General features: G+C 37.9%; 1 protein-coding gene across 13 annotated transcripts in view; it reads left to right on the top strand.

The window, feature by feature from the left end:
• Positions 1 to 798: 798 nt before the first annotated feature.
• Positions 799 to 26,369, top strand: part of MTMR2 (myotubularin related protein 2) — a 110,208-nt gene continuing 84,637 nt past the window's right edge. For 4 of the 13 annotated variants that reach the window (XM_084975771.1, XM_013979304.3, XM_084975768.1 and 1 more), the window contains exons 1-2: positions 799 to 1,030; positions 12,071 to 12,141. Coding sequence is in view for 2 of the 13 variants with exons in the window: in XM_005667262.4 (XP_005667319.1) it covers positions 951 to 1,030 (80 nt within the window). In the remaining 11 variants the exon portion in view is untranslated. The other 9 variants (XM_084975765.1, XM_084975769.1, XM_013979302.3 and 6 more) reach the window with 4 other exon arrangements.

Raw genomic sequence — 26,369 nt, 5'->3', positions numbered from 1 at the left:
TACCATATACGTCAGGTGATGGAGACTCAGTCTCAATCAACAAAATTCTTTTTTGGTATCCTTTCTATGTCCTTCCTTTATCCTCTGTAACAGAAAATTACCAGCAGAAGCATTTCCCCTTCACCCAGTTCCTGTTCTCTTATCACAGTTCTATTACTCTCCCCTCCCTTCCTGCCCTGCCTGGGAATTTGAGAGGGCAGGGAAAGATCCCTACAAGTTTGCCCTCTATCCGACACCACTGCACCCAGTGGTATATGTGTCTAATTTTTTGGTACATTTAACAATTCCCTCCCCATTTCCTCTTCCCATACCTTTCTGTGTGGACAATGGATTAATTCCAAAGTGATTTTTTCCTTCAGATACTTCTAGATCACACAGACTTCAATTCAAATCACAGCAGGGCTTAAAGTTTCAGCTTCTTTTCTAGTGCCCTCTCTACAATGCTGGCTCAGGGATGCAATGGAAATAGAACGATGAGCATTAACTTTTTCCCCTACTTGTCATATATTTCACATTACCCTCTCACATCAATCACGTCTTACTTCTCTGCCCCCTGCCTATAGCTTCCCTGCCTACAGCTACCGTTTTTGAAGTGGTGCTACAAACTGTTTATACATATTAGTCCATTCCATCCAGTAACAACTCTTACGAAGTAGGTAGTGATATTAGCAGCTCATCTCCTTCACCTGCCTTTCCCCCCCGCCCCGTTACTGCGCAAGTGCGCGAGCCGCGTCAAAGCAGTCGACCGAGGGGCGCCGCGGGGTCCGCCGGCTCCCCGGCAGCCCCCGCGCGCGGTGCAGGCTGGGGGAACATGGCCGCTTCCGGTCTCCCTCCCGGGCCGGCGCGGGCCTGACCGCGGTCCTTCCCCGACGCACTCCACCCTCCGCTCCTTCTGCCCGGTAGCCGAGAAGGTCGCTGCAGCTTTTTCCTCCCGCTATCCCCGCCGAGCCATGGAGAAAAGCTCGAGCTGCGAGAGTCTTGGCTCCCAGCCGGTGGTAGCACGGCCGCCCAGCGTGGATTCCCTGTCCAGGTAACCGGGACGCCCAGGGCCCCGCCTAGCGTCCGAGGGGGATGGAGAGGGGCCGGGGATCCGCTGGATGGTACCCCAATTCTGGATTCTGGTTCAAGAAGGCTGCGCCGGAATTCCTTTCCTAGGACTGGAAACCGCTTCTTCCTCCCTCACTGGGGGTTGGAGACTGGGAAAGAGGAGATTAAAACTCATTGCTTCTTTATCAGTCCCACCCCCATATTCTCATGTCGTTTTATTCGCAGTTGCAGGAGCCATTCCTTTGCTTTCTCTGATCGCTTATTGCCTCTAAATTCATTTCTTGGAACAGCCCTTCCCCCAGCTCTCTCCCCTTTTCCCTCATTTCCTCCCTGCCTTTTTTTTTTTTTTTTTTTTTTTTTTTCGTCTCTTGACCACTCTTTCCAGAACCAGCCTTTAGTTTTTCTTTCATCCGTCGTTTGGTTTTTGGGTTCTTTCTCACCTTTTCCTCACTTTCCCTTCTCTTATTTTATTTTATTTTTTTTACAGTTTTCCTTACACTCCAATCTCCATCCCCCCAACTTTGTTTTAAATGTAAGTAAAAATGCCCCACCGCTGTGCGTTTCTGGTCTAAATCTTACAGCTGAAAGTCATTATTCCTGATTAACTGATGAGTGGTAGTTTTCTCCCTTCTTGGGCCATCGGTTCTCCAGGTTATTTCTCATGTACTAAATGGGATTTTTTTCCCCTGGAATTTTGAGCAGAATTTTAGTATGCAGCTTCGCAGGGAGCTGTCGTAAATGTTACATATGTATGTTTCTGATGCAGTTTTTTTCTTTGGGTTTTCAGATTGTGATTTAAAATTTTATTAGGAAATTAAAAAGATTTGTAATTGTTATATAGCCGCAATGAAATCAAATTATTTTCAAGAAATAGTTATTAGAGAGTTACTAAGCCATTGTGTGAAAACATAATTTTCTTTTTTTTCCTTGTGAGTTGAAGTTGTTGTGTCTCATAATTCATTTTGGACTCTGCTAAACCTGCGTGATACTACCACTTTTTTTTTCCTGTTGCTGTTCAGGAACTCATAAGCTGGTCCCACCATTCTAAATTAGATTCTTTTCCTATACTGGTTAATAGCAACCTGCCCAGCTATCTTTCAGCGTCCTTAACAAGCAGAGTGTAATTGCTGGTTTAATTGTCTTCTTTATTAGGCTATAAACTACTAGAGGATGAGGAGTATATCTTATTTATCTTCATATCACCAGCATTTAACAGAGACCCTGTCTGTCAGAGATGCTTATTAAATGCATTTTTGAATTTGTAGATTGAATACCCAGGAGAGAAAAATTTTTCTTTGTGTGATTATGTATAGTGTATACTTGTTTCAAGTATTTTTCAGGTTTATGTTTATTACTATGAAATCTAGAAAGCTGGGGATTATACTCAGCTGTCAAATCATTCAGGAAACAGGTTGGAAAATTATAATTTTATGGGAAAGTTACAAATGACAACTGTGGCTCAGGATAGAATGTAAAGACAAATGTGGCAACTAGTAATCTCATCCAAGTGAGAGGATTTGGAACCACAGGAGGCAGCATAGTCTTGTTAGAAAGTGCTAAGTCAGGCTCAGTCTCTTTTAAAGACCTAGGCTTAGCCAGTGATTTGGGCTGTGTCTTAACCTTCTGATTTGCATTTTTCTCATCTTTGGAAATAAGGGGGTTTATCTAGAAAACTGGTAAGGTCCCTTGGAGCTTTAAAATTCTGTCATTCTTTATCTTAATGATAATACTTTATCCTAATGATAATAATGATAATAACCTTTGTTATGGATTTTTTTGCTTTTTTTTTTAAAAGGGCCACACCTGCGGCACCTGGAAGTTCCCAGGCTAGGGGTCGAATCTGAGTTGTAGCTGCTGGCCTACAGCCACAGCAACGCGGGATCCCTGACCCACTGAGCGAGGCTGGGGATTGAACCCACATTGTCATGGATACTAGTTGGGTTCCTTTCCGCTGAGCCACGACGGGAACTCCTGTTATGGATTTTTGGGATTACACTAAATAAATGTGTGTTATTATTACAAACTAATGTACCTAATTTGCCACCTAAGCACATTTATTTCCAAAAAAAAAAAAAACAACCCAGCAACTTTAAAGTTTATAAATATCGTAACTTCTTAATGAAACATATTATATATGAATTTGAGAAAATTAAGAACTTGAATTTGGACTAGAGTATGTTAGCTTAGCTTCAGCCTCTCTGGATGAAAATATGAGGAGTAAAATGCCAGCTTTCATTCCTCTTCTTTGGAAGGTAGAAAAATAACATTTATTGAATGGCTACTGAATGGAATTGACCTTACTGAATTCTTTCATATCTTTGTTTCTGAATCATTACACCTATTTGTGACACTCTTTTTAATCAACATTGTAGAATAGCTGCGTTGTAGACAATTGTTAGAAAGCTTAATTTTAAACTTAATCTGGGGTAATAGTCAATCACAGGTGATTCTAATACACAGGGATGGTGGACAGTATGGTTATAATAGCTGTGTTAAGCGGCTAGCCAGATCAAGTTTATTACTGTTGTTAGCCTATGATAAAGGAAAATATTGGTGTTTGAACTGTATTGTCTCAGCCTTTTGCAGAAATCTCACCCTTTAATTGTGGTTATGTGTTTGTTTTATACAATTGGGAAATTTTCGTTTTCATTTAGGAAATTGCCTTGTGAAATTGTTCTCATATCTCCTGCAGAATATTAGTAATACTGTTTCCTGTGTTACAGACTGTCTTTCACACACTAACACATTTCTGCTGAGTTTAGTTACAAAGAAAATTGTTTTGTTTTGTTTCGTTTTTGTCTTTTTGCCGTTTCTTGTCCGCTCCTTCGGCATATGGAGGTTCCCAGGCTAGGGGTCGAATCAGAGCTGTAGCCGCTGGCCTACGCCAGAGCCACAGCAACGGGGGATCCGAGCTGCGTCTGCGACCCACACCACAGCTCACAGCAACGTGGGATCCTCAACCCACTGAGCAAGGCCAGTAGTCGAACCCGCAGCCTCATGGTTGCTAGTCGGATTCATTAACCACTGAGCCATGACGGGAACTCTGGAAAATTGTTTATGAAAAAAAATTATGTTATGCTTCCTATTTGTTTGAAAATTGGAATTAGAATTGCATCTTCAATTTGGCAAAAAGTCTTATCACATTTATAACCGATGGTGATATGCTCATCTTTAAGTTCTTCAACTACTTCTACTATTAGATGAATTCATCTTAAATATTTCTATTTAAATGTGTTAATTTGTAAAATGTTTTACACTCTTCTGGGAAATGGGAAGGTGAAAAATCGTATAGTAACCCATGTGGTTGCCCACTGTTGTTGGGAAAATGACATTGAAGTTGGGAGGCTGACATTGAAGTGGGATCTGGAGTTCACACTAAACGTATTTTGAGTCTTGATATCTGCATGTCTATAGTCTATATATAGCTATAAGGCTGTAGTCTGCTCAGGATTGCCATTGCTTCTAGCTTTGCTTTCTAGGTCATCGTTGGCTGATGTCTTTGGTCACAAAAAAGCAATTTCATTCTTAATATGACATTCAGATAGCAGTTTCCTAATCAGCTACAGTTATGTCATCTTGCATCTTTGAAAAAAAGTAATTTTCTTTGATGAGTCCTGCTTGGCACTGCCTACTTCAGTGAGCTGTGCAGCAGCTTTTGTATATCCTGCTCTTGTCTGTTCATCACACATGTCCTGCCCACAGAGAGAGAGAGAGAGAGAGTTGTGAAAAAATTCACTTCAGCACACTTATAATCTGGCTGTATTCTAATTTTTTTTTTTTTTTTTGGTCTTTTTAGGGCTGAACCCACAGCATAAGAAAGTTCTTAGGCTAGGGGTCGAATCGGAGCTGTAGCTGCCAGCCTATACCACAGCCACAGCAATGCTGGATCTGAGCCGTGTCTGCGAACTACACTGCAGGTCATGGCAACACTGGATCCTTAACCCACTGAGTGAGGCCAGGGATTGAACCCATGTCCTCGTGGGTGCTAGTTGGATTCATTACCACTGAGCCACAACGGGAACTCCTGTTCCATAATTTTATTCTTGTTGGTCTTGCTCTGATTCTTGAGTAGGCTGTAGACAAAGCAATACTGTAGGCTGGATATGGTAGCCTCGGAACTGTGGAAGTTATACAGCAGAATTTGACACTGTATTAGTACTTTTCTGCCTCCTTAATCTGGTTTTCCACTTTTCAGTTTGAACCCTGTTATAAAAAGTACTGCTTGATTTTCTTTGATTCCTTATCACTCTGTGTAGTCATGTGCTAATAAATCCAGAGCAAAATGGATGCCCAGTGAATGTTGGAATAAAGTAATGTTGGCTGAATATTTACCAATTGTCTTTTTTGTTGTTTCTACTCAAGGGATTAAAAAGGGTTTCTTATGTGGAATGTGGCCTGCCTAGTCACAACTATTTTATTGGCTGCATTATCTTTTCTGTGCCCAGTCCTGTTTGTCTTCACAACATTATGTTCCCTTAGCCTACTGGCTTTTCCATCTGCTGCTCCTGATTACTTTGGTCTCTTTCTTTCTCACTTACTTTGTCGTTTTATTTAATGTGTATTTCTTTCATCTTATGTGTATCCTCATTCTCTAGTTACTCTGGGCACCATTATTTGTCTCAGATATTTTGGGGTATTTTAGGTTATTTAGCTTGATTTTTAGCCTATAAACTTTTTAGCATTTATGAACCCCATATTTATGTTTAACTTGGATTTTAAAAAAATCAAAGAGGAGGTGCACATAATATAATAAAAAAAGTAGCCTCCATGGAGTTCCTGTCATGGCTCAGTGGTTGATGAATCCAACTAGGAACCATGACGTTGCGGGTTGGATCCCTGGCCTTGCCATCAGTGGGTTAAGGATCTGGCGTTGCCATGAGCTGTGGTGTAGGTCGTGGATGCAGCTTGGATCCCACGTTGCTGTGGCTGTGGCGTAGACCAGCGGCTATAGCTCCAATTAGACCCCTGGCCTGGGAACCTCCATATGCCGTGGGAGCAGCCCTAGAAAAGGCAAAGAGACAAAAAAAGAATTAGCTCCAGCTAATTACATTTTTGAATTGAATGTCTTCCTTAAAATTATCATCATTTGAAAACAGCAGATCCTGGATTTCTGTTTCCATGCATTTTGATGGTGCTTATAGTCTGAAGAGGTAGAAGAGCATTTACGATAAAATATATTTCGTTGCAAGGTCTTATATCTAGTTTCAGCCTGAAGGTTACTTAGAGGTGGTATGTCGGTAGGAAATATCCTTTTGGGTTGTTCCAGTAGTGGTGACAGATTTGTATCCAGTCACACATTCTTTTTTGTTTTTTGTTTTTCTGTCTTTTTGCCTTTTCTAGGGCTGCTCCTGAGGCATATGGAGGTTCCCAGGCTAGGAGTGTAGTTGGAGCTGTAGCTGCCAGCCTACACCACAGTTCACAGCAACACCGGATCCTTAACCCACTGAGCAAGGCCAGGGATTGAACCTGCAACCTCATGGTTCCTAGTCGGATTCATTAACCACTGAGTCATTACGGGAACTCCCAATCATACATTCTTATCCACTCTCTTTGTGACTCTTGGCATATCCTCTGAGGCAGCTGGCCAGGATTAGTGGTAGAAACTATAGCTGGAGAACAAAGTCCAGCTAATAGGTTGAATCTCCAATCTTGACCTGATTATTAGCACCTTGTATCAGACATTGACTGTATTGGTAGCCTAATAATTATTTATTTTGGATTTCATTATAACAGGATCCTAAAAGAACCTTAAAGTTCTGTTAGATAAGATCCAATATAGTGAAGTAGTCAGTAACTATTGGGTATATTTTTCTGGAAGAACATTAAAAGTGATTACTTAACAACCAAAAGTATACCAGTTAATATTAAAGCTAAGATTGAGTCCTGGGTATGTTTTATTTTTTCCTTCTTATGCTATCAGCAGTAGTCTTCATGTAGATCGATAGTTCCAAGAACAGCAGCAGCATCAGCATTCCCTTGGGAATTTGTTAAAATGTGGATTTCCTGGCTCTGCTTGAGATCTAACTGAATCAAAAACTTTGGGAATGGAGACCACTGTTTGTGTTTTAGCAAGATCGCCACATGATCCTGATGCATGCTGAAGTTTTTTTTTGTTTGTTTTTTTGTTTTTGCTTTTTAGGGCCACACCTGCAGCATAGGGAAGTTCCCAGGCTAGGGGTCAAATTGGAACTATAGCTGCCGGCCTGCACCCCTGCCACAGCAACCTGAGATCTGAGCCGTGTCTGTGACCTACACCACAGGTCATGGCAATGCCAGATCCTTAACCCGCTGAGTGAGGCCAGGAATTGAACTGCATCCTCATGGATCTTAGGTTCGTTACCGCTGAGCTACAATGGGAACTTCCCATGCATGCCAAAGTTTAAGAACCACTGTCCTTGGGTCTTTTTACTGATAAGTGACTGGTAACTCCATTAATAATAGTTGAAATGGACTAAGTTAAGGCCTGTGTTAGAACTACTATAAGCCTATTACTTTAGAACACTTCTGTAAAAATATTAACTTCAGTAGTGAAAGGTACAAGTCATCTCTTGTGGATTTATTATATCTGGTTCTTAGGAAATTTCCTGAGGTCTTTTCTTCCTTAGCTGCAAGAAAGAACACAAATCAAGAATATATGTTTTAGGCTTTTCTTAAGAATTAGATCCTTGGTGAGATACATTAGTGGTAACATGCATTTTTAAAAAGTATTATAAAGAATTCCAGAAGGCTACCACCTGAATCAATAAAGGATTATGCCCAAGGGAAGGAAATAACCCAGATACAGATGTTCAGAAAGCAGTGAGTTTATTTTGGAAAGCTGCCAGTTAGTGTTGTTGTATTCAGATTCACCAGGGACAAAGGTTACATGTGATTCAGGATTTAACCAGTGGAAAATTTCTAGATATCAGTATAGAATATTTTCTCTTTTTATGGAAGTTAATTTTGAATAGGTAAAGCACTTGCCATCTCTTGGCCTACGCTATGATTTAGTTAAATCAGTGGATAGGATTAAAAATTATTGAGAGGGGTTAGTCGTGGTTAGGGAGTGATTTTTATAAGCCTCCCTTCCCGCAGGAAGTTAGGTTAAAAATGGAACTATATAAAAGAAAGAATTGTAGTTCTCAATGTGGTTCAGCAGGTTGTATGTGAGGATGCAGGTTTGATCCCTGGCCTCATTCAGTGGGTTGAGGATCCAGCATTGCCACAAGCTGTGGCATAGGTGGCATATGTGGCTTGGATCCAGTGTTGTAGTGGCTTTGGTGTAGATTGCAGCTGCAACTTTGATTCAACCCCTAGCCCGGGAACTTCCATATGCTGCAGGTGTGGCCTTAAAAAAAAAAAAAAAAAAAAGGAAAAAAATTGGTATAAGTTTATTAAAATTAAAGGGACTAGAGAAGAAGCCCTCATAATAAAAAATAATAACCTCAGTTCCCTTTCCTGTAGCTTTATTACACAGAACTAATTGTGCTTGTCCCTCTTAATGTGTTCCCATATATGTGCCAATGTTGTCATCAGTAGAGACAGCTAATGAGCACACTTCATGATTCTTCCCCTACCCAAGTATGTAGTACCCATGGTAGTAATTGCTGATGAATTTTCCTCCTTTCAAAGACTCTTTACTGGATGTGATTAATTCTTGGGCTCTTTAAATACTCTTTAGTGTAGATTGAAATAAGGGCAGATTTTATGTTTTCAATATAATAAAAACTAACAGTATAAAAAAGGGCAGATTTATATTTGTGAACATAAATGCATTTATAAATTTATAAATTTAACATTATAAAAAAGGGCTCTTTATTTTTGTCTTTTTAGGGCTTAACCTGTGGAGGTTCCCAGGCTAGGGGTTGAGTTGGAGCTGTAGCTGCTGGCCTATGTCACAGCCATAGCAATGCCAGATCCGAGACTCATCTGTGACCTGTACCACAGCTCATGACAACACCGGATCTTTAACCCACTGAGTGAGGCCAGGGATTGAATCGTTGTCCTCATGGATACTAGTTAGATTCGTTTCTGCTGAGCCATGACGGGAACTGCAAAAAGGGCTGTTTAAATACTTCTTAGTTCTAGATTTAAATAAGGGCAGATTGCTATCCTATACACTTCAAAAAAACCTAAGTACACTTATTTGCAAAACTTCCTTTTGCCTTCTTTTTTAATTTTTTTTTTTAATTTTTAAATTCAGTTTAGCAGAGTCTAAGAGAAAATCCAAACTAACTCTGGCTTAAAATGACATGATATATATTTTTAACCACGTAAAAGCCCAGAGACAGATAATCCAGATCTGATATAGTGGATACGAAGTATCAAGGACATAGTCTCTAACTTAGTGTATCTTACATTCCAATGTTACCTCAAGAGCTAGAATTGCTATTGGAGCTCTAACCATTGCATCTTCATTCTAGTTGAAAAGAAGAAGGAAAGGAAAAAGAAAGGCATATTACCTCTACTTAAAGGATATTTTTTTGTTTGGTTGGTTTTTGGCAGTGTCTGTAGCATGCAAAAGCTCCCAGGTCAGGGATCGAACCCACGCCACAACAGCAGCCCGAGTTACAGCAGTGACAGCCCTGGGTCCTTAGCCTCTCGGCTACCAGGGAAATCCTAATGGATACTAAACACCTAAAGGATACTTTTTTTGAAGTCACTTATCTCATTTTAAGTTTACATCCAGTTGGCCAGATTATGGTCCCACGGCCATACCTACCCACAGTAGAGTAGAGTAGGATATGTTGTCTCTTCTGAAAGGCCGTACTCTGAGCTAGAAATTAGAGGTCTGTCTAATCAATGGTGGAAAATGGGTATTGGGGATAGTCAGCAGCTCCTCCCATGTATACTAATAAATTGTCTTAAAGCAAGGAAAATATTTTTAAAATGATTTTTATTTTTTCCATTATAGTTGGTTTACAGTATTCTGTTAATTTTCTACTGTATGGAAAACTTTTTTTTTAAATTAAAGGGTACAAGTCTTAACTTATGCCAGACACATTCTTAGATTTGCCTGCAGTCACCATAATAGAAAATGCAGGAATTTCCATTGTGGCTCAGCAGGTTAAGAACCTGGCATAATGTCTGAGAGGATGCAGGTTTGATCTTGGCCTTGCTCAGTGGATTAAGGATCCAGCATTGCCACAGGCTGTGGTGTAAGTCGCAGATGTGGCTTGGATCCGGTGTTGCTGTGGCTGTGACATAGACCTGCAGTTGCAGCTCCAATTCAGTCCCTAGCCTGGGAACTTCCATATACTGCAGGTGTGGCCATGTTTAAAGAAAAAAAAAAAAAAAAAAAATGCACAGAAAGAGATGATATATTGTAGCAGACCAGAAAAAGAGAACTGTGTCTTGGAATACTCTATAAACTTTGGAGTTTTTAAGCTTTTTACTTTTTTGTGTGTGCATTTTCTTGGGCCAGATTTTTATAATCTTAATCTAGGACCATAAAATAAAAGGAGTACATTTAATAATTGCCAGATCATTAAGTGAAAGGCAGGTAGAAATCAAATGAAGAGTGACCTATTTCATGTGAAGAGCTTAGGAGTTGCTTGGTTAAGCAGCGGCCCACACTCTACACCTCTGCATTCACTTCCAAGCCATAGGTTCATGTGTTTTATCTCCACCCAGAATATTGTATCAGGTTCTACTTATGTATTTTAGCTCATTTCAATTCAAAAGGTGTTTGGTCTTCATAAGGGAAATGAAGTAGGCCGTTTGGGGCCATGTTTGTTTATGAATGCTTTTTCCAAAATCTTGTGTTTATTTTTATATGATTGACCTAAAAGTTCGATTGAAAAATTCAGAGAAATTGGTGTCTTATGCATTTTTTTGTGTCACCTAACTTAAATATCAATATTTTAAGCATGTAATGTCAGACCTAAGGAGCTTAATCATTGGGGATAGATAGAGGAAGGTAGAGGTGTCTCTTCTTGATTGCTACAACATTATTCTTTGTAGCAATATGGTTACAACATAACCCATTCACGAAGAATATGGGTTTAACAGTCATGAGTTACACATATATCCATTTCCTTTCTTAGCAGAATTACATTTACTGAAAAATAGCAAGTAAGGGGTTATTTATCCATGACTTTGTTAGGAGGTTGTGTATTAACAAAAGGCGTAATAACTTTGGCGATCGTGATTATGAGCCTTCATTTTCTTTAGTTGACTCAGCAGTGGTCAAAAATAAAATTTTATATGATATAAATGTCCTCTCTTACTGGTAGTGAATAATATTTTTTCATTATAACCAAAGGCTTTACCTGAAAATAAGAACACCTGCGATAAGCTTTGCTTCTCAAGTGGTAGAAAGTTGTTATAGTAATAAATTAATAGTATTAATATCGAGTCACAATAATAATAATAAAAATAATAGGACTAAAGGTTTATTGAGTGCTTACTATATAATAGACAGTGCTAAATCCCTTACATGCATTTTCTCATATAATCCTCATAACTGGGTAAAATAAACAGTATTATTGTTTCCATTTTATAGATGAGAAAATTGAAGATCAGGGAGATGATGTTGACATTTGAACCCAAGTGTGTTTAACTTCAGGGTCTCTGTGCTAGAATGAACTCGTCATACTTGATGATCTGCTGCCCCAGGTCCAGGCCATGACTTGGTAGTTTGAGGGCAGTCCCAGGGCAGGTTGATTGGGTGGTCTTGACAAGGAAATCAGTTTCCTTGACGAGGTGCACTACTGAGCAGAAGGATAAGGATAAGTTACACAACACATTTGTGAGTTCAGAGTATCTATCTTTGGCGAGAATTTTCTCCAGCTTTGAATGTTGTTTTATTTTTTTTCTTCCAACAGAAAATAGGATGATTTTTTTCTTTGCTTGCTGATTAAGAAGATAGTATTTTCATTCAGAAGAACAGTTTTACATTTTGAACATCAGTTAAATTATGACGCGAATAAGCCCGCTCCCATCCTTCCCTCCCCTGTAGGCTTTACAGAATAATTTAGAGTACTTTACTGCAGGGTTCCTTAAATATCTGAATTCCCCTAAGTTCCTTTGTGTTTGTTTACAGTTAATGTGTTAAGAGCCATTGACAATTGAAGATCATCAGAAGTGAAGATAAAACATCTCAAAAATTATAATGTAAGTGAATGGGAAATTGGATATTAAAAATGGACAAAAGTTAATACTGCCAACAGTATTTCTGCAATTCATATATTACCCCAAATGAAATTTATGCATATGAGTAACCAGTAACTTAAAACTTTAGTCCCAATTCCAGGTACTAGTCCGTAAAATTCTGTGTTCTCTTCTACCTGGGGAGAACAGTCACTAAGTTTTAATCATCAGTAACTTACCATTAGAATTCTTTTGGCTTCCATATGCTGTTTTTTTCCTTTTTCTCCTTAGTATTTTGCAATATGACATGGACTGACATTGTATTTAGAATTGTATGTGTGTAGAGACTGAGATCAGATCTTCGCTTGGCAGCTGCTAATGTGTTTTATGCAGTTTTAATTTTACTACCGTTTTGTACGTTTCTTGGACAAAAATATGACCAGTAAGCTAGCTCGCTTCTCCCTTCCTTCCCTTCTGTCTTTACTCGCTCCTTTCCTTCCTTTCTGTAAATATTTGTTTAATATATGTTATGTCCTGCACATTAAACTGGATCCAGAATTCCTAAGACTTTTGTGCTGAAATGAGTTATGTCATCCTTTATACAGATGGGACATTGGAGATCATCTGGTTAATTTCTCAAGTGTGGTTGAGGACCACCTGCATATTTTAGTCACGTGTGGTTGGTGAACATTTAGCTTTGTAGGTTCCAGGCCAGACTTCTGAATCATGGGAGTGGGCCCAGGAATCTCTACTTAAAGTGAGAACCACTGGTTCAGGAACTTTTTGGATTCTAGTCCAATTCTATAAGTTTGCAGTTGAGGGAACAGATGTAGAGAAGTTTAATAACTTACCCAAAGGCACCATAAGTGTTACCAAGCCAGGAGAGGTTGGTGGTGTTCTCTTCAAAGTCATGAAGGATCTGCTGACTCCTAGTTCTAGACTTCAAGTCGTGATGTGGTTTTTGTTAATCCAGACAGCTTCATTGTACATACACACACACACACACGTACATATGTACACACACATATATATACATATATTTACTTATGTATATAAATAAAATCACAAGCAGTTCATCACTGTTCCTGAAAAAAATAATAAGACAACTGAAGAACATGAACTCTTTCTTCATCTTGAGTCAGATATAGGACTGAGTCAGATTTTAAGATCATGGAGTGGAAGACACCCCCCCCCCCCCCGCCGCCACATAGCACTGTCTCTGCTTGGTCTTTATGTTTTATCCTTCTGAAAAGGAAGGATCTGATTTCATTTTTGAATGATGGTACTAGCATAGTGCTTTGCAAATAGTAGGTGCTTGATAAACAGTATGAACAGGTTTCTTTGGATTCTATAGGATACTACTAGGAGTGATTTTATTTGCTTTCTACAGAGGCGTAAATAATTGAAGTCATTTATATTTATGATACTTCATTGTCGTAGCTGGTATTCATATTACCTCTGAGGGACTGAAATATTCTAAATTATTTTCTGAACTGTATGTGTTTATTTTAGTATTGTATATATTTTACATCATATTGCATATGGTATATTGATAGTTGCTGAATTGTAACACTACATTAGTAAATGTAATTATCCAATTTTCTTTGGAATAGTCTGTAATTCTCAAATTAGCTATTAAGTTTAACTATAAATGCTATTACTCAATTTTCTGGAAATTTTGGGAAATGTTTTGTAAGATTTTTTAAAAGTGATATTTTAAAATCATTTATTCATTTTAATAAGTTTATTGTATTTTTGTGATTTACAATTTTGTTGCCATTGAAGTTTTTTCACTCTTTTTGTAACTGCAGACTAAAAATTGTAAATATGATAGCTTTAAAAAGGCGCCGTATCTGTTATGCAATATAACCTCTATCTTTTATGTTTGGACACTAATGTTAAGGGAGTTGTCTAAGGGGGGAAGTTTTATGAATATTAAAATACACTTGTAAACAGAGTAATGTTGTGTTTCTATAATGATATGTGTGAAGTGCTTGGAAAACTGTAAAGTATCACACAAATACATTATTGTGATTACTGTTCTGATGATATGTCCACTTAGTTTTCTTATGATTTAATTGAAAATGTTTACTATTATTTTATTTTACTTTATTTTATTTTTTTGTCTTTTTGCCATTTCTTGGGCCACTCCCGCGGCATATGGAGGTTCCCAGGCTAGGGGTCGAATCGGAGCTATAGCTACTGGCCTACGCCAGAGCCATAGCAACGCGGGATCCGAGCTGTGTCTGCGACCTATACCACAGCTCACGGCAATGCTGGATCCTTAACCCACTGAGCAAGGGCAGGGATCGAACCTGCAACCTCATGGTTCCCAGTCAGATTTGTTAACCACTGTGCCATGATGGGAACTCCTACTATTAATTTAAAACAAGAAAAAAAATAACATTGATGCTTGTCACATGGTCTGTTCTCTTATTTCTTACGCTCAGATTTTACTGCATCTCCTTGAAGCATGTGGTGCTAGAATAAATACTTTGCACATTACCTAAATTTCTCTTTCACTGTGCTAGTCCAATCCAGAGTGTCACCTTATACAATTACACAGAGTAGTCAGAACAGGAGTTCCCTGGTGGCCTAGTGGGTTAAAGATCCAGCATTGTCATTGCTGTGGCAAGGGTTTGATCCCAGGCCTGGACACTTGCATGACATGGTTGTGGCCAAAACAATAATACTCAGGATGATACTTCTATATTGGAAGACTTCTGTCAGCAGTTTTCTGTTTTTCTGGGGAAAAAAAAAGTTTAATGAATGAATGAATGTTTAGTATTGTTCCTCAGTATAATCCAAGTAGTTAATGGTAATGGTAGCACAGGCTATTTCACCTATATTATCTCAGTTGTTTCTCATAACAACTTGTGAGAATAGGTCCTTGTGGGATAGGTCCTCCTTGGACAGATGAGTAACTGGAGCTCAGAGAAGTGATGTGATTGATTGTCCATTGTCCCCTGCTTATAAGAGGTGGAACTGAAACTTGAACTTTAGCTCTAAGTGCAAGCTGTTTCCATTGGCCAACATAAATCATAGCATGGAAATGTTCAAGGTTCATGGGGTATACATTTTGCTATTTAAAAGGAATTCCAAATATTGGTAAACTAATGATAGGTTCACCTGGTTCAGCCAGTGTAATGATTTTCTTTGAAGGTCTGACTCACTTTTGCTATTTTTAAAATGCTTACAAGAGATGGAGGTGTGTTTTGGGTAAAAGATAAATTCTTAGCTCGGCTACCTGTGTGTGCTGTCTAGAATTATTTGAGTTCTTACATGTTTAAAAGAGTTCTGATTATGGTCTTTAAAAGTGTGTTGAATTATAGTTCAATAAAAAAACTAGAAAAATATGCTGTATGATACATATAACACAATGTTGTGAAAAGTCTTGATACTTTCTTAGCCCTGCATTTTTTAGATCAGATTTTACTTCTTAACTGTGACACCGGATGAGTCACCTAACTCCTTTGAGCCTGATGGTAATTGATGATGATGACAATAATTAAAAAAAACCTAATGCCTGTGTAGTATGTACCATGGGGTAGGCACTGTTTTAAGTATTTCATGTATATTAATTCATTTAACTCTCATAACAGCCCTGTGAAGTATAGTAATTACCATTACCCCCACTTTGTAGATGAGGAAACTGAGGCCACAGAGAGGTTAAGTAACTTTCTCAAGGTCACAACAGGGTGGTAAAACCAGAACTTAGCATCAGGCGGTCTGGCCCCAGAGTTAGTAATGTGTGTGGAAGATAATGTGTATGAGAGCTCTTTGACATTTGTAAAGGGATACACCAATGTTAAGTATTATTACTTTAAAAATATCTTAAAAGATATGTTTTCCTCATCCTTATTACATAGATAGAGGGAAAGAGGAAGAAACAAGCAGGAAAAATAAGTCTCTTTTTGTATTTTATGAATTTTAACAACCAGCTTAATCTGGTAAATAGGAAACAATATTCAAAATTATAGACATGGGCTAAATCACCGAGTGATGCCAATACATTAGGTTTTTAATTTAAACATTCTAGGCTAGAAAGAGACATTGAATGCTCTTATTTTCCTACAGAATGTTTTTTTAATTTATTTTAAAAAAATTTATAGTTGATTTACAGTGTTGTCCTATAGAATGTTTTATTGACTGCAGAACAAGACAAAATAACATACCTATGTCAAGTCCACTTACATGACTGAAGTTTGTGCAGAAAACCCCATTATGCTGATGGGGTAGTGACCAATTAGTAGTAGTAATTCATTTTTCTCTGTCTTAGAAAAATAAAAATGTCTATCTAAATAGCCTGAAGAATGGATATGTAACTTTGTAGTTTTAATGATAAATTCATATTTGCAAGATGGAATGAGAAAATTACAAGCAAGGTCATTTGTCAGTGCGTGAATTCCCCATGTGTTTTCTGTACTTGTCCAGGTAAAAGTGTTGAGTAAGAGTGTACAGAATAGGTCACTCTTTTTTTTTTTCCTTTTCTTTAAAATTTTTTTAATTTTAATTTTTTAACTAAAGTATAGTTGATTTAATTTCTGCTGTATAGCAAAGTGACATATATATGTCCCTTTATATATATATATATATAAAGTGTGATATATATATATATATATATATATGTATCACACATGCTTTTTTTCATATTATCTTCTATCATGTTCTCAGCCAAGAGATTGGACATAGTTCTCTGTGCGGCACAGTAGGTCCCCATTGCTTATCCATTCTAAATGTAATAATTTGCATCTAACACCCCCAGACTCCCCATCTGTCCCACTCCCTCCCACTCCCCTCTGGCAAACTCAAGTCTCTCCATGTCCGTCTTTGTACATAGTATCATTTGTGCCTTATTTTAAAAATTAATTAATTAATTAATTGTTTGGGTTGACCTGAGGCATGTGGAGTTCTCTGGCTAGGGATCAGATCTAAGCTGTAGCTGTGGCAAAGCTGGATCCTTAACCCACCATTCCAGGCTGGGGATCAAACCTGTGTCTCAGTGCTCCTAAAACACCATAGATCCTGCTGCACCATAGCGGGAATTCCTGTTATATATTTTAGATTTCAGATATAAGTGATATCATATGATATTTGTCTTTCTCTTTCTGACTTACTACACTTAGTGTGAAAGTCTCCAGGTCCATCCATGTTGCTGCAAATGGCACTCTTTCGTCCTTTTTTATAGCTGAATAGCATTCCATTGTACCACATTTTCTTGTCTTTTTTGTTTGTTTGTTTGTTTGTTTTTGGTATTTTCTAGGGCCACACCCACAGCATATGGAGGTTCCCAGGCTAGGGGTCTAATTGGAGCTGTAGCCACCGGCCTATGCCAGAGCCACAGCAATGCGGGATCCGAGCCGTGTCTGTGACCTACACTACAACTCACGGCAATGCCAGATCCTAAATCAACTGATCGGGGCCAGGGATTGAACCTGCAACCTCGTGGTTCCTAGTCGGATTCATTAACCACTGAGCCACGATGGGAACTCTTGTTGTACCACGTTTTCTTAATCCATTCATCGGTTGATGGACATTTGGGTTGTTTCATGTCTTGGCTATTGTGAATAGTACTGCTATGAACATAGGAGTACATGTATCTTTTTGAATGAAAATTTTGTCTGGTTATACGCCCAAGAGTGGGATTGCTGGATCATGTGGTAGTTTTATATTTAGTTTTCTAAGGTACCTCCATACTGTTTTCCATGGCGGTTGTACCAATTTACATTCCTACCCACAGTGAAGGAGGGAGGGTTCCCTTTTTTCTACATCCTCTCCAGCATTTTTATTTGTTGACTTGTTAATGATGGCCATTCTGACTGGTGTGAGGTGATACCTCATTGTAATTTAGATTTGCATTTCTCTAATAATTACTGATGTTGAGTATTTTTTCATGTGCCTGCTGGCCATCTGTATGTCTTCTTTGGAAAAATGTCTTTTTAGGTCTTTCCATTTTTTGATTGTGATGTTCTTTTTTTTTTTTTTTTTGGTTGAGTGGTCAACTCTCTTTTAATATTTCTGCCCTTATACTTCAATTTGGATGGAAGTATTTGTTTCTAAAAGGAATTATAATTTCAGCGTAGTGTTCTTAGAGCTTTAATAAACTTAACAGCTTTCAGTTTAGTATGACATTTTTCTCAGCCTAACTGATGTATGAATAACTTTTCTTCTCTAGGCTACTTATGAATCCATGTGACTTCTAATTTCAGCTCTCATCTGAGTTTGAATCAGGGATTTTGAAGGAGTTCTAGAAGCTCTTTTAAGGAGTTGCTAAGGGTGTTTGGATTGGTGCTGGAACTCAAGGTCTGTCCTGCTCTCCAGTTCTTACCAGACCCCATGGACGCATTCATTTTGGCTAGAATACTTTGGTTTTTACCTATTTATTTAAATTTCCAGATAAGATCCTTGAAGAAACAATACTCTGCAGAAAAAAAAAGATGTGTATAAATCATTTTTGATACAACCTAGTTTTCACACTTTCTGTTGCATTACCAAATAATATACCTTAACTTTTAGATAGGGAAATGTAGCTGATAGACCTGAAAATAAAATAATACAAATTAAACTTTGTCCAAGGTCACATGAGCTTCAGAACCTTGGGATTTTCCAGACTAATGCCAATGTGAGCCAGCTGTCCCAGAGCTCAAATCTCCTTTGTTTCTCTGAAGAATACGAAATGTGGCTCTTACCTCTGTCAATCAGATGCAGTGATGATCAGATCATTTATGCCATCTCTTTTGTGCTATGGATTGGTTAAGTTAAAAACATTCAGGTTTCTGGTGTAGCATTTTAAAAAATAATTACTGTAAACTATAATTAATTTGGTTGAGTTGTTTTTCTGTTTTGGAGATCCTGCAAATATTCTGACAATAAGTCTTTTGTAATCCAAGTGCTTTATACACAGTGCAGGCCTTTTATTATCTTTTTAAATAAAATTTTCAACAGAATGCCTAATAGAGCATGAACAGTGCTTATGACACTATAGTCCATTGTGTGAGTATTGACAGCAAAATTTGCATTTCTAGAAAAGCTTCTTCACAGAATATAGAATACATTCTTTAATGTTCTTGGGCAAACATGCTATGTATGTCCTCGGGACATTACTTTCAGGAGAGTACTTTTTGAAAAGAACCTTTTCTTTCTCTGGAATACTGAAGAAAATTTAAGCTGGCAGTAGGAATGAAGCAGTTTAAGGCAAGTGATTTAAATCTTTTTGTAATAACTATGGTCAGTAATCGAAGAAATGCAAGTTCTCTCAAGTTCTTTGGAGGCATTTGCTTACTAGGATATATGAAAAGATAGGTGCTTGTTTCCAGGCTCTTTTGAATTAAGAGTGTAAAATGTTGGTATGTTTATCTGCATCCTTAATTTTCAGAAATGCTTTTTCACTTTTGCTTATAAAGGTTTTTGTCGGATTTTGAAATACTAGATCAGGAGAATTAGGAGGAGGATAAACATATTTGTGGCACCTTTTAGTGTTTGAATTTTGTTTTTCTGTTCATTGTTGTGAAATACCACCAAGTGTTAGTGTGATAGACGATAATGTTAATTCCATTAACAGTCCAGCAAACCAGCAGAGCTAAAGAGAGTTAATTCTTTGCTAACAGCTATTACTGAAAAATACTAGTGATGGAATTGGTTTTATGTTTGAAGTTTTGGGCTAGTTTTCTTGAATCTATCAGAAATTACACAGGATGCATGTATGGGGGGGTTGTGTGTGTGTATGGGGGGGTTGTGTGTAATGTGTGTGTGTTATATAATTTTTCCCTTGATTTTTTTGCTTTGTATTTAGTGATTCATCCGTTAATTAAAACTTTTTTTAAAGTTTATTACATTCAGTTATCTTAGTCAAAAGAGGACATTTTACAGGGTATATCGGAGTGAAAAGTAATTTAAGGCCAAGGCTTTGCTTCATTTTAATTAGTGGGTTTACTTCTTAAAAGGAGAACCTTATTTTTCATTTCATCCTATTTTCCCTTCTGAAAAGGGTACGCTTGTACTTCTCCAATGCTATTTGTGGAACGCTTTCTACCAGTTAAGCATTTAGTGCTAATACTTCCTACATATCATGTTTTTTGATCCTTTTTCCAGGCTTATAAGGTGTCAATATCTTATTTCCTAAGCGAGAAATAAGATTAAGTAACTTGCCTGAGTTATTATTTGCTAAATGGTGAAACCAAGTCTTTGTGACCCCCGCAGCTCATGTTTTCAGTTACTTAGCACTTCTGCCTCTGTTTTGTGCTCGTGTTCTCTTCTCTGTTTCCGTTGTATCTCTTATGCCCCTTCATTCCCACACTGTACTATTATGAGATGCTTAGATATCCGGCATTTTCTGCAAGTCCCTTGAAGAAAAGGAATCTGTTTTCTGGCGTTTTCCTTAGACTGTAAGTCCCTTGAAGAAAATGAATCTTTTCAGCACTAGCCCTAGTACTTGATGCAGTGGTGATGTCGTGAGTGTCTGTGGAAGAGAGAGGGAGGGTATGAAAAAGGAAATTAGGAAGTTCCTGCTCTCCAGAAGGAGGGGGAAAATGATAAGAGCGGGAGGGAAGATGGCTAAGAGGCCTTTAGTAGAGATAGAGGTTCCTAGTCTGCATCCTTGCAAGGATACTTTGAGGCATGGGTGATAAATGACCCCTACTCTCTGGAGACAGATGCCTCTGCCTTTGCAGCATAACAGGGATGCTTGTAAGTTCAGTAAGTATTGAGGCAAGTAGTATTTCTGTTGTAGGTACCAGATTTCATTTGTTTAGACATAATTTTGTTAGGAAGATTTTAGCCTGATTAATTCTCAGGAAAAAGTATAACATGAAGAAGTCTCCTGGAGTTCCCGTCGTGGCTCAGAGGTTACCGAATCTGAACTAGGAACCACAAGGTTTCGGGTTCGATCCCTGGCCTCGATCAGTGGGTTAAGGATCTGGCGTTGCTGTGAGCTGTGGTGTAGGTCGCAGACTCGGCTCGGATCCCGAGTTGCTGTGGCGTAGGCCGGTGGCTACAGCTCCGATTAGACCTCTAGCCTAGGAACCTCCATATGCCACGGGTGCAGCCCTAGAAAAGATTAAAAAAAAAACAAAAACAAAAACTCCTAATTGAAATAAGAAATGGAAAAGTGGAGAGCACTTTGTCTTATTTAATGATAATGTTTTGAAAAGCATATAGGGAGTAGTTTCTCCCACCTTACCAGTGAATTGTTGGCACAACTCTTTTCCCTTCAGTGCTACACTTTGAAATAGTAGAGCTTTTCAGACCAAAAGGGTAGAGCATTGCTCTTAGGAATAGTGTATCAAGGGAAAAAAACATTCCGTTATAATCACAGCAGACCAGTAAATGTGTGGGAATGACTAAGAGTCAGATGATGGGTTTTCTGTTTTGATCTTGTGGTGGAAAGAGAACTGTGTTTCTCTGGCTGAGACAGTGGCAGGATTACTAAAAAAGAGTGTGACTAGTGCTGTCCTGTACAATGCCTCTCTTACTCAAAACCTACATTCTCTTCTTTCATAGATGTGTATATATGTTCATTTGGTTATTTTGTGGAGCCAGAAGTTAACATTTAAATAATATTGACTTGATTCTCTTTAATTAGGAATAAAGAGAATAATAGGGTGGAATGAGGAGTGTGTTAAAGGGAGGGGAATTCCAGTGAGAAAGATTTCCCATTTACAGAGGCCATGGCCTTGCAAATTTGGATAAGCTTATTTGTGAATGTAAATTGTTTGCATGTTTGTACAGTCTTTAACTGCTCTTCCCAAGGGTTGGTAATGAATCAGAATTTAGAACATTAGTAGTTCTAAATTGCCGTTTTATTCTAAACATCTAATTTCAGTTTTATTCTAAGAGGTATTTTATGCCTCCTTAGATAAGGAGTCTACATGTGAGTAAGTACAAAGAATAATTAGTATTATTAACGAGTATTTTGATCAGATTCGTAGCTTTTGAGAAAATATTCTAACAACTTTATTAATTTCTAAGATGTGTGTTTTCTTTATACCTTTTTTGACATAGCACACTTGACTTATCTGGATAAAGATGTTATTGCTCTTGAGGCCAGAAAGTGTTTGGCCTACTTTTGAGTTATTATGATTGTTTTTGTTCCAGAGTACACTTACCCCTCCATTATTCTGAACCTTATTGATTACTTGCAGGTTATCCGGGACCTAGGAGTTTTCTCTTTATTTATTTATGGCTTAGATGTTTGAATCTCGTCAGTGTTCCCGCCTCATTAAAGGATTTATAGGAATAGAAAGGGTATCATGATTATAATTTTTATGTCTTAATTCTAACTAAAGGTTTCGGCAGAAAAGTGCCCTCACTGATTAAAAATGAATAAAATTTCACAATATTGCTGCTGTGTGAGGACCTTTTCATGGAGTGTTTATGTAGTACAGCTAAGAAATAAGTTGATGGAGAAGTCTTTGAATCTCATTTTCATATGGGACAATGGTTTATTTATGTGTATGTTGTGCATGTGTGTGTGTAGGAGAGAGTTGGGGGCATTTTGCCTGTCAAGAATTGAAGGGGATATTAAAAATGGTAAAATTCAGATTAGCAAATCTTTTTAATAGTTAGAACCATAACTCTTCATTTGTAGTCCAAATATTTTATGTCCAGGGTTTTTATGCTCTGAGTCATAGAATCTTAGATTTTGACTTTGAGATGATTTTGTATAGCTGTTCCACCCCTTAAGTCTTCTTATGACTTGAATGTCCTCATTGAATTGAGTTCATTGAATGTCACTGAATGTGCTCATTCGCAAAACCCTCACTTCCTCAGTACTTCTTACTCTATTTAGGAGATCAGTCTCATCATAAAAAGAAGAATTAGATAAAGAAAATGATTCTTTTGGTACCCTTTCAGTTAAATGGAATATGGGTAGTGGAGAATTAACACTTAGTTTGGAAACACAGTTGTGTTTCTTATTTAAGTACATGTTGGGAAAAATCTTTTTGTTGTCAGGGAGGTGGCATTTAGTGACTAAAGCAGATACTATGGAATGGCTATAACTTAATTTGATTGGTAATGCCACAATTCTTCTTCTTCTTCTTTTTTTTTGTCTTTCATCTTTTTAGGGCTGCACCCGGGGCACGTGGTGGTTCCCAGGCTAGGGGTTGAAACTGGAGCTGCAGCTGCTGGCCTACAGCACAGCCACAGCAATGCAGAATCTGAGCTGCGTCTGAATCCACCACAGCTCCTGGCAACGCTGGGGATTCTTAACCCAGTGAGTGAGACCAGGGATTGAACTGTGTCCTCATGGATACAAGTTGGGTTCATTAACCACTGAGCCATGACGGAAACTCCAGTCATGCCATAATTCTTTTAATCTTGACTATTTGAAATCACTCTGTGAAACTTATGAAACTACTGGGAATTTAAAAAAAACATATTTGGGCGTTCCCAGTGTGGTGCAAAGTCCGACTGGTGGGTTAAGAGTCTGACTGCAGCATCTTGTGTAGCTGTGGAGGTTCAGGTTTGATCCCGAGTCTGGCGTAGTGGATTAAAGGATCTGGTGTTGCTGCAGCTGTGGTTTAGTGGTGTAGGTTGCAGCTGTGGCTCCAGTTCAGTCTCTGGCCTGGGAACTTACACATGCTGCAGGTGTGACCATTAAAAAAAATGTTTTTGGACCATGAGCCTGTGATTCTATGTCATCTTTTCATTTGTATGCCCAAATTCTGTCCAGTTTGGCTTTTGTCAAAAATAAGATGATGTTACTTTTTTGGACATCTTGTGACTTTTTCCACGGTATTTTATTATTTGTAATGATAGATTTGATCATCTGAAATATTTTTATTTAATGTCTTTTCCTATAAACTATTTACCCCTTTAAATTATTGTAATGTAAATCTTATTATTTTATTATTGTCATTTAAAATGTAACGGATATGTTGTAAATTCTAATCTCTGAAGAGATCTGATTTTTATTTGCCAAATTTTCTTGCTGAATAGACATTTATTGAGTTTTTGCATTTTACCAAACCAGAAAACATAATCTTGCTTGAAAACATCAGCAAAGAACCTGTAAGAAATAGCAATGAATCAAAGATGAATGTGATGAGGAGGGCTTAGATCCAGGGAGTCATCTAGGAGGAATGGTGTTAATCTAGAAAGGCTTCCTGAGAAGATGCCTTGTTTCTTAGAAAGCCCCATATATATCTTAAACATTTTAACAGTAACTTCATTTTCCACATTTTAGTACATTATCAGTTGTTGGATGCTGCCCCCCCCTTTCTTTTAAGAATAGTGATGTTTATATATAAAAGAATCTTAATGCTTAGATAGGATTTTCATATTATTTTCACTTGGTCTCTATATCTATCCAAGAAAATAAGAAGAGCAGGTATTTTTATCTCTACTCTGCAGTATGAGATTGAGACTCTGAAAGGCCAGATGACTTTTTCCTTCTCATAGCTTAAACTTCACAGGTCCTAGTTGGAGTGAGAGAGTAGTTTATATGTCCCATACTTTATATTGTAAAGATGCTTTTCAGTATAGTTACATATAATAATCTACTATTAAACACCTAACAATAGACATCCTTTTTTGGTCATGAAATGAAATAGTACACAGCATTTGTGATGAAAGCAGAAAAGATCTCTTTATCCATCAGTGATTTAATTAATTGGAACTGGTTGCCTGAGGGGAAATGTGAAATTTCCTTTTCCTTTTTTGAAAGTTTTTTTTTTTGCTTTCTTGTTTTAGATAAATTGTATTAAATTTTCTCTAGTGGAGACTGATTATGGATAATTTAGCTCCTTGTTTCTTTATGGATCAAACTGTTAGAATCTCATTTATTTTAATTCTCCAGTCTTGTGTTTAACCTCATTCTTTTAAACTGGAATTCTCTGATGACAGTAGGAGGTATGTTCCAGCCTCCATTAGATAAAAATAATATTTTACATTGTTTTGGTGTTTTTGTCTGTCAGGTAATGTGCTTAAACTCTTTTCATGCATTGTTTTATTTAATCTTTATAAGTATGTGAACTGTTCCGACATATGGTAAGTACTTAATAAGTATTAACTAAATGGAAGAGAGCAAAAATAAGTAAATAGAACAAAAATATATCAGATGGCAGTGTGTTTTGGGAAGAATAATTCAGGGAAGATGAATAGAAAATGAGTGAATGGGTTTGGAGTTGTTTGCAACTTTCAACAAAATGGCCAGGGAAGGTCTCATGAAGAATATGACATTGAACAAAAAAGCTGAAGAAAATGAGGGAAGAAATAGGGGAATATTTGAGATAGGAGTTCCAGACGGAGGTAACAAAATATAAAGATCTTGAAGCGGGAGCTTGTCTGGTGTGTTTGAGGAATAGCAAGGACTCCTATGTTGTTATAGTGCAAAGAAATGAAGGAGGAGATAGTAGAAGATGCCATCAGGGAGGCGTGGGCGGGGACAGATTGTGAAAGGCCTTCTGGGCCATTTAAGGACTTTGGCTTTTATTTTGAGATGGGAAGATAGTGGAAGGTTTTTTTTTTTGCAGTGGAGTGACTATCAGAAGTTTCAAAAGGGTCACTCTGGCTGCTGTGTTAAGAAAGACTGGGGTGCGGAAGCAAGGAGAATGGTTTATAAGCAATTGGAATCATCCAAAAGGGAGATGATAGTGGGGGGTAAAGAGGGAGAGAGAAGTGATTGGATCCTGGACGTGTCTTGAGGGTGCAGCCTAAAGGATTTCCTGATGTACTGAACATGTAGTCTAAGAGAAGAGTCAAAGTTGACTCTAGAGTTTTTGGCTTAAGAAAGCATAGTGGGATAGATTTACTGTTTATTAAGATGTTAGAGCTGGTTTCAGGAAGAAGAGCAGGTTGGTTTGGTGCATAAGTGGAGGTGAATAGGTTATTGGAATCTAGAATTCAAGAGAAAAGTGTGGGATAGTGCTATAAATTTGGGTTCATCAACTTAGAGATGTTAAGGTCATGAGACTGAATGAGGTTATGAAGGAGGGGAGGTGTACATAGAGAAGATAAGAGGTTTAAGGACTGAAGTTAAGAAGTGAGAAGGAATGATTATAGGAGACCTGAGAGGAAGAGGGCCTATTGAGAAAGCCGTAAGCTGACAGTACTGGGGAAGCCAAGGATAGAAAATGTTTCAAAAGGAAGGATCAGCTATGTCAAGGGCTACTTATAGATGAAGACTAAGTATTGACAACTGAGTATAGCAAAGTAGAGGTTCTTGCTAGACTGACAGAGGCATTTCTGTTGGCCTGATGGAAGTGGGTTCAGAGAGAATGAGAAGTGAGGAATTGGAAGCAGTGAGTATAGAT

Source organism: Sus scrofa, chromosome 9 (genome assembly GCF_054392235.1).
Source record: "Sus scrofa isolate SSC_HxYL_T2T_F1_AM1 chromosome 9, Sscrofa_HxYL_maternal_Yorkshire_Landrace_v2.0, whole genome shotgun sequence".
Lineage (NCBI taxonomy): Eukaryota > Metazoa > Chordata > Mammalia > Artiodactyla > Suidae > Sus > Sus scrofa.
This window is presented reverse-complemented; position numbering and strand designations above follow the sequence as displayed.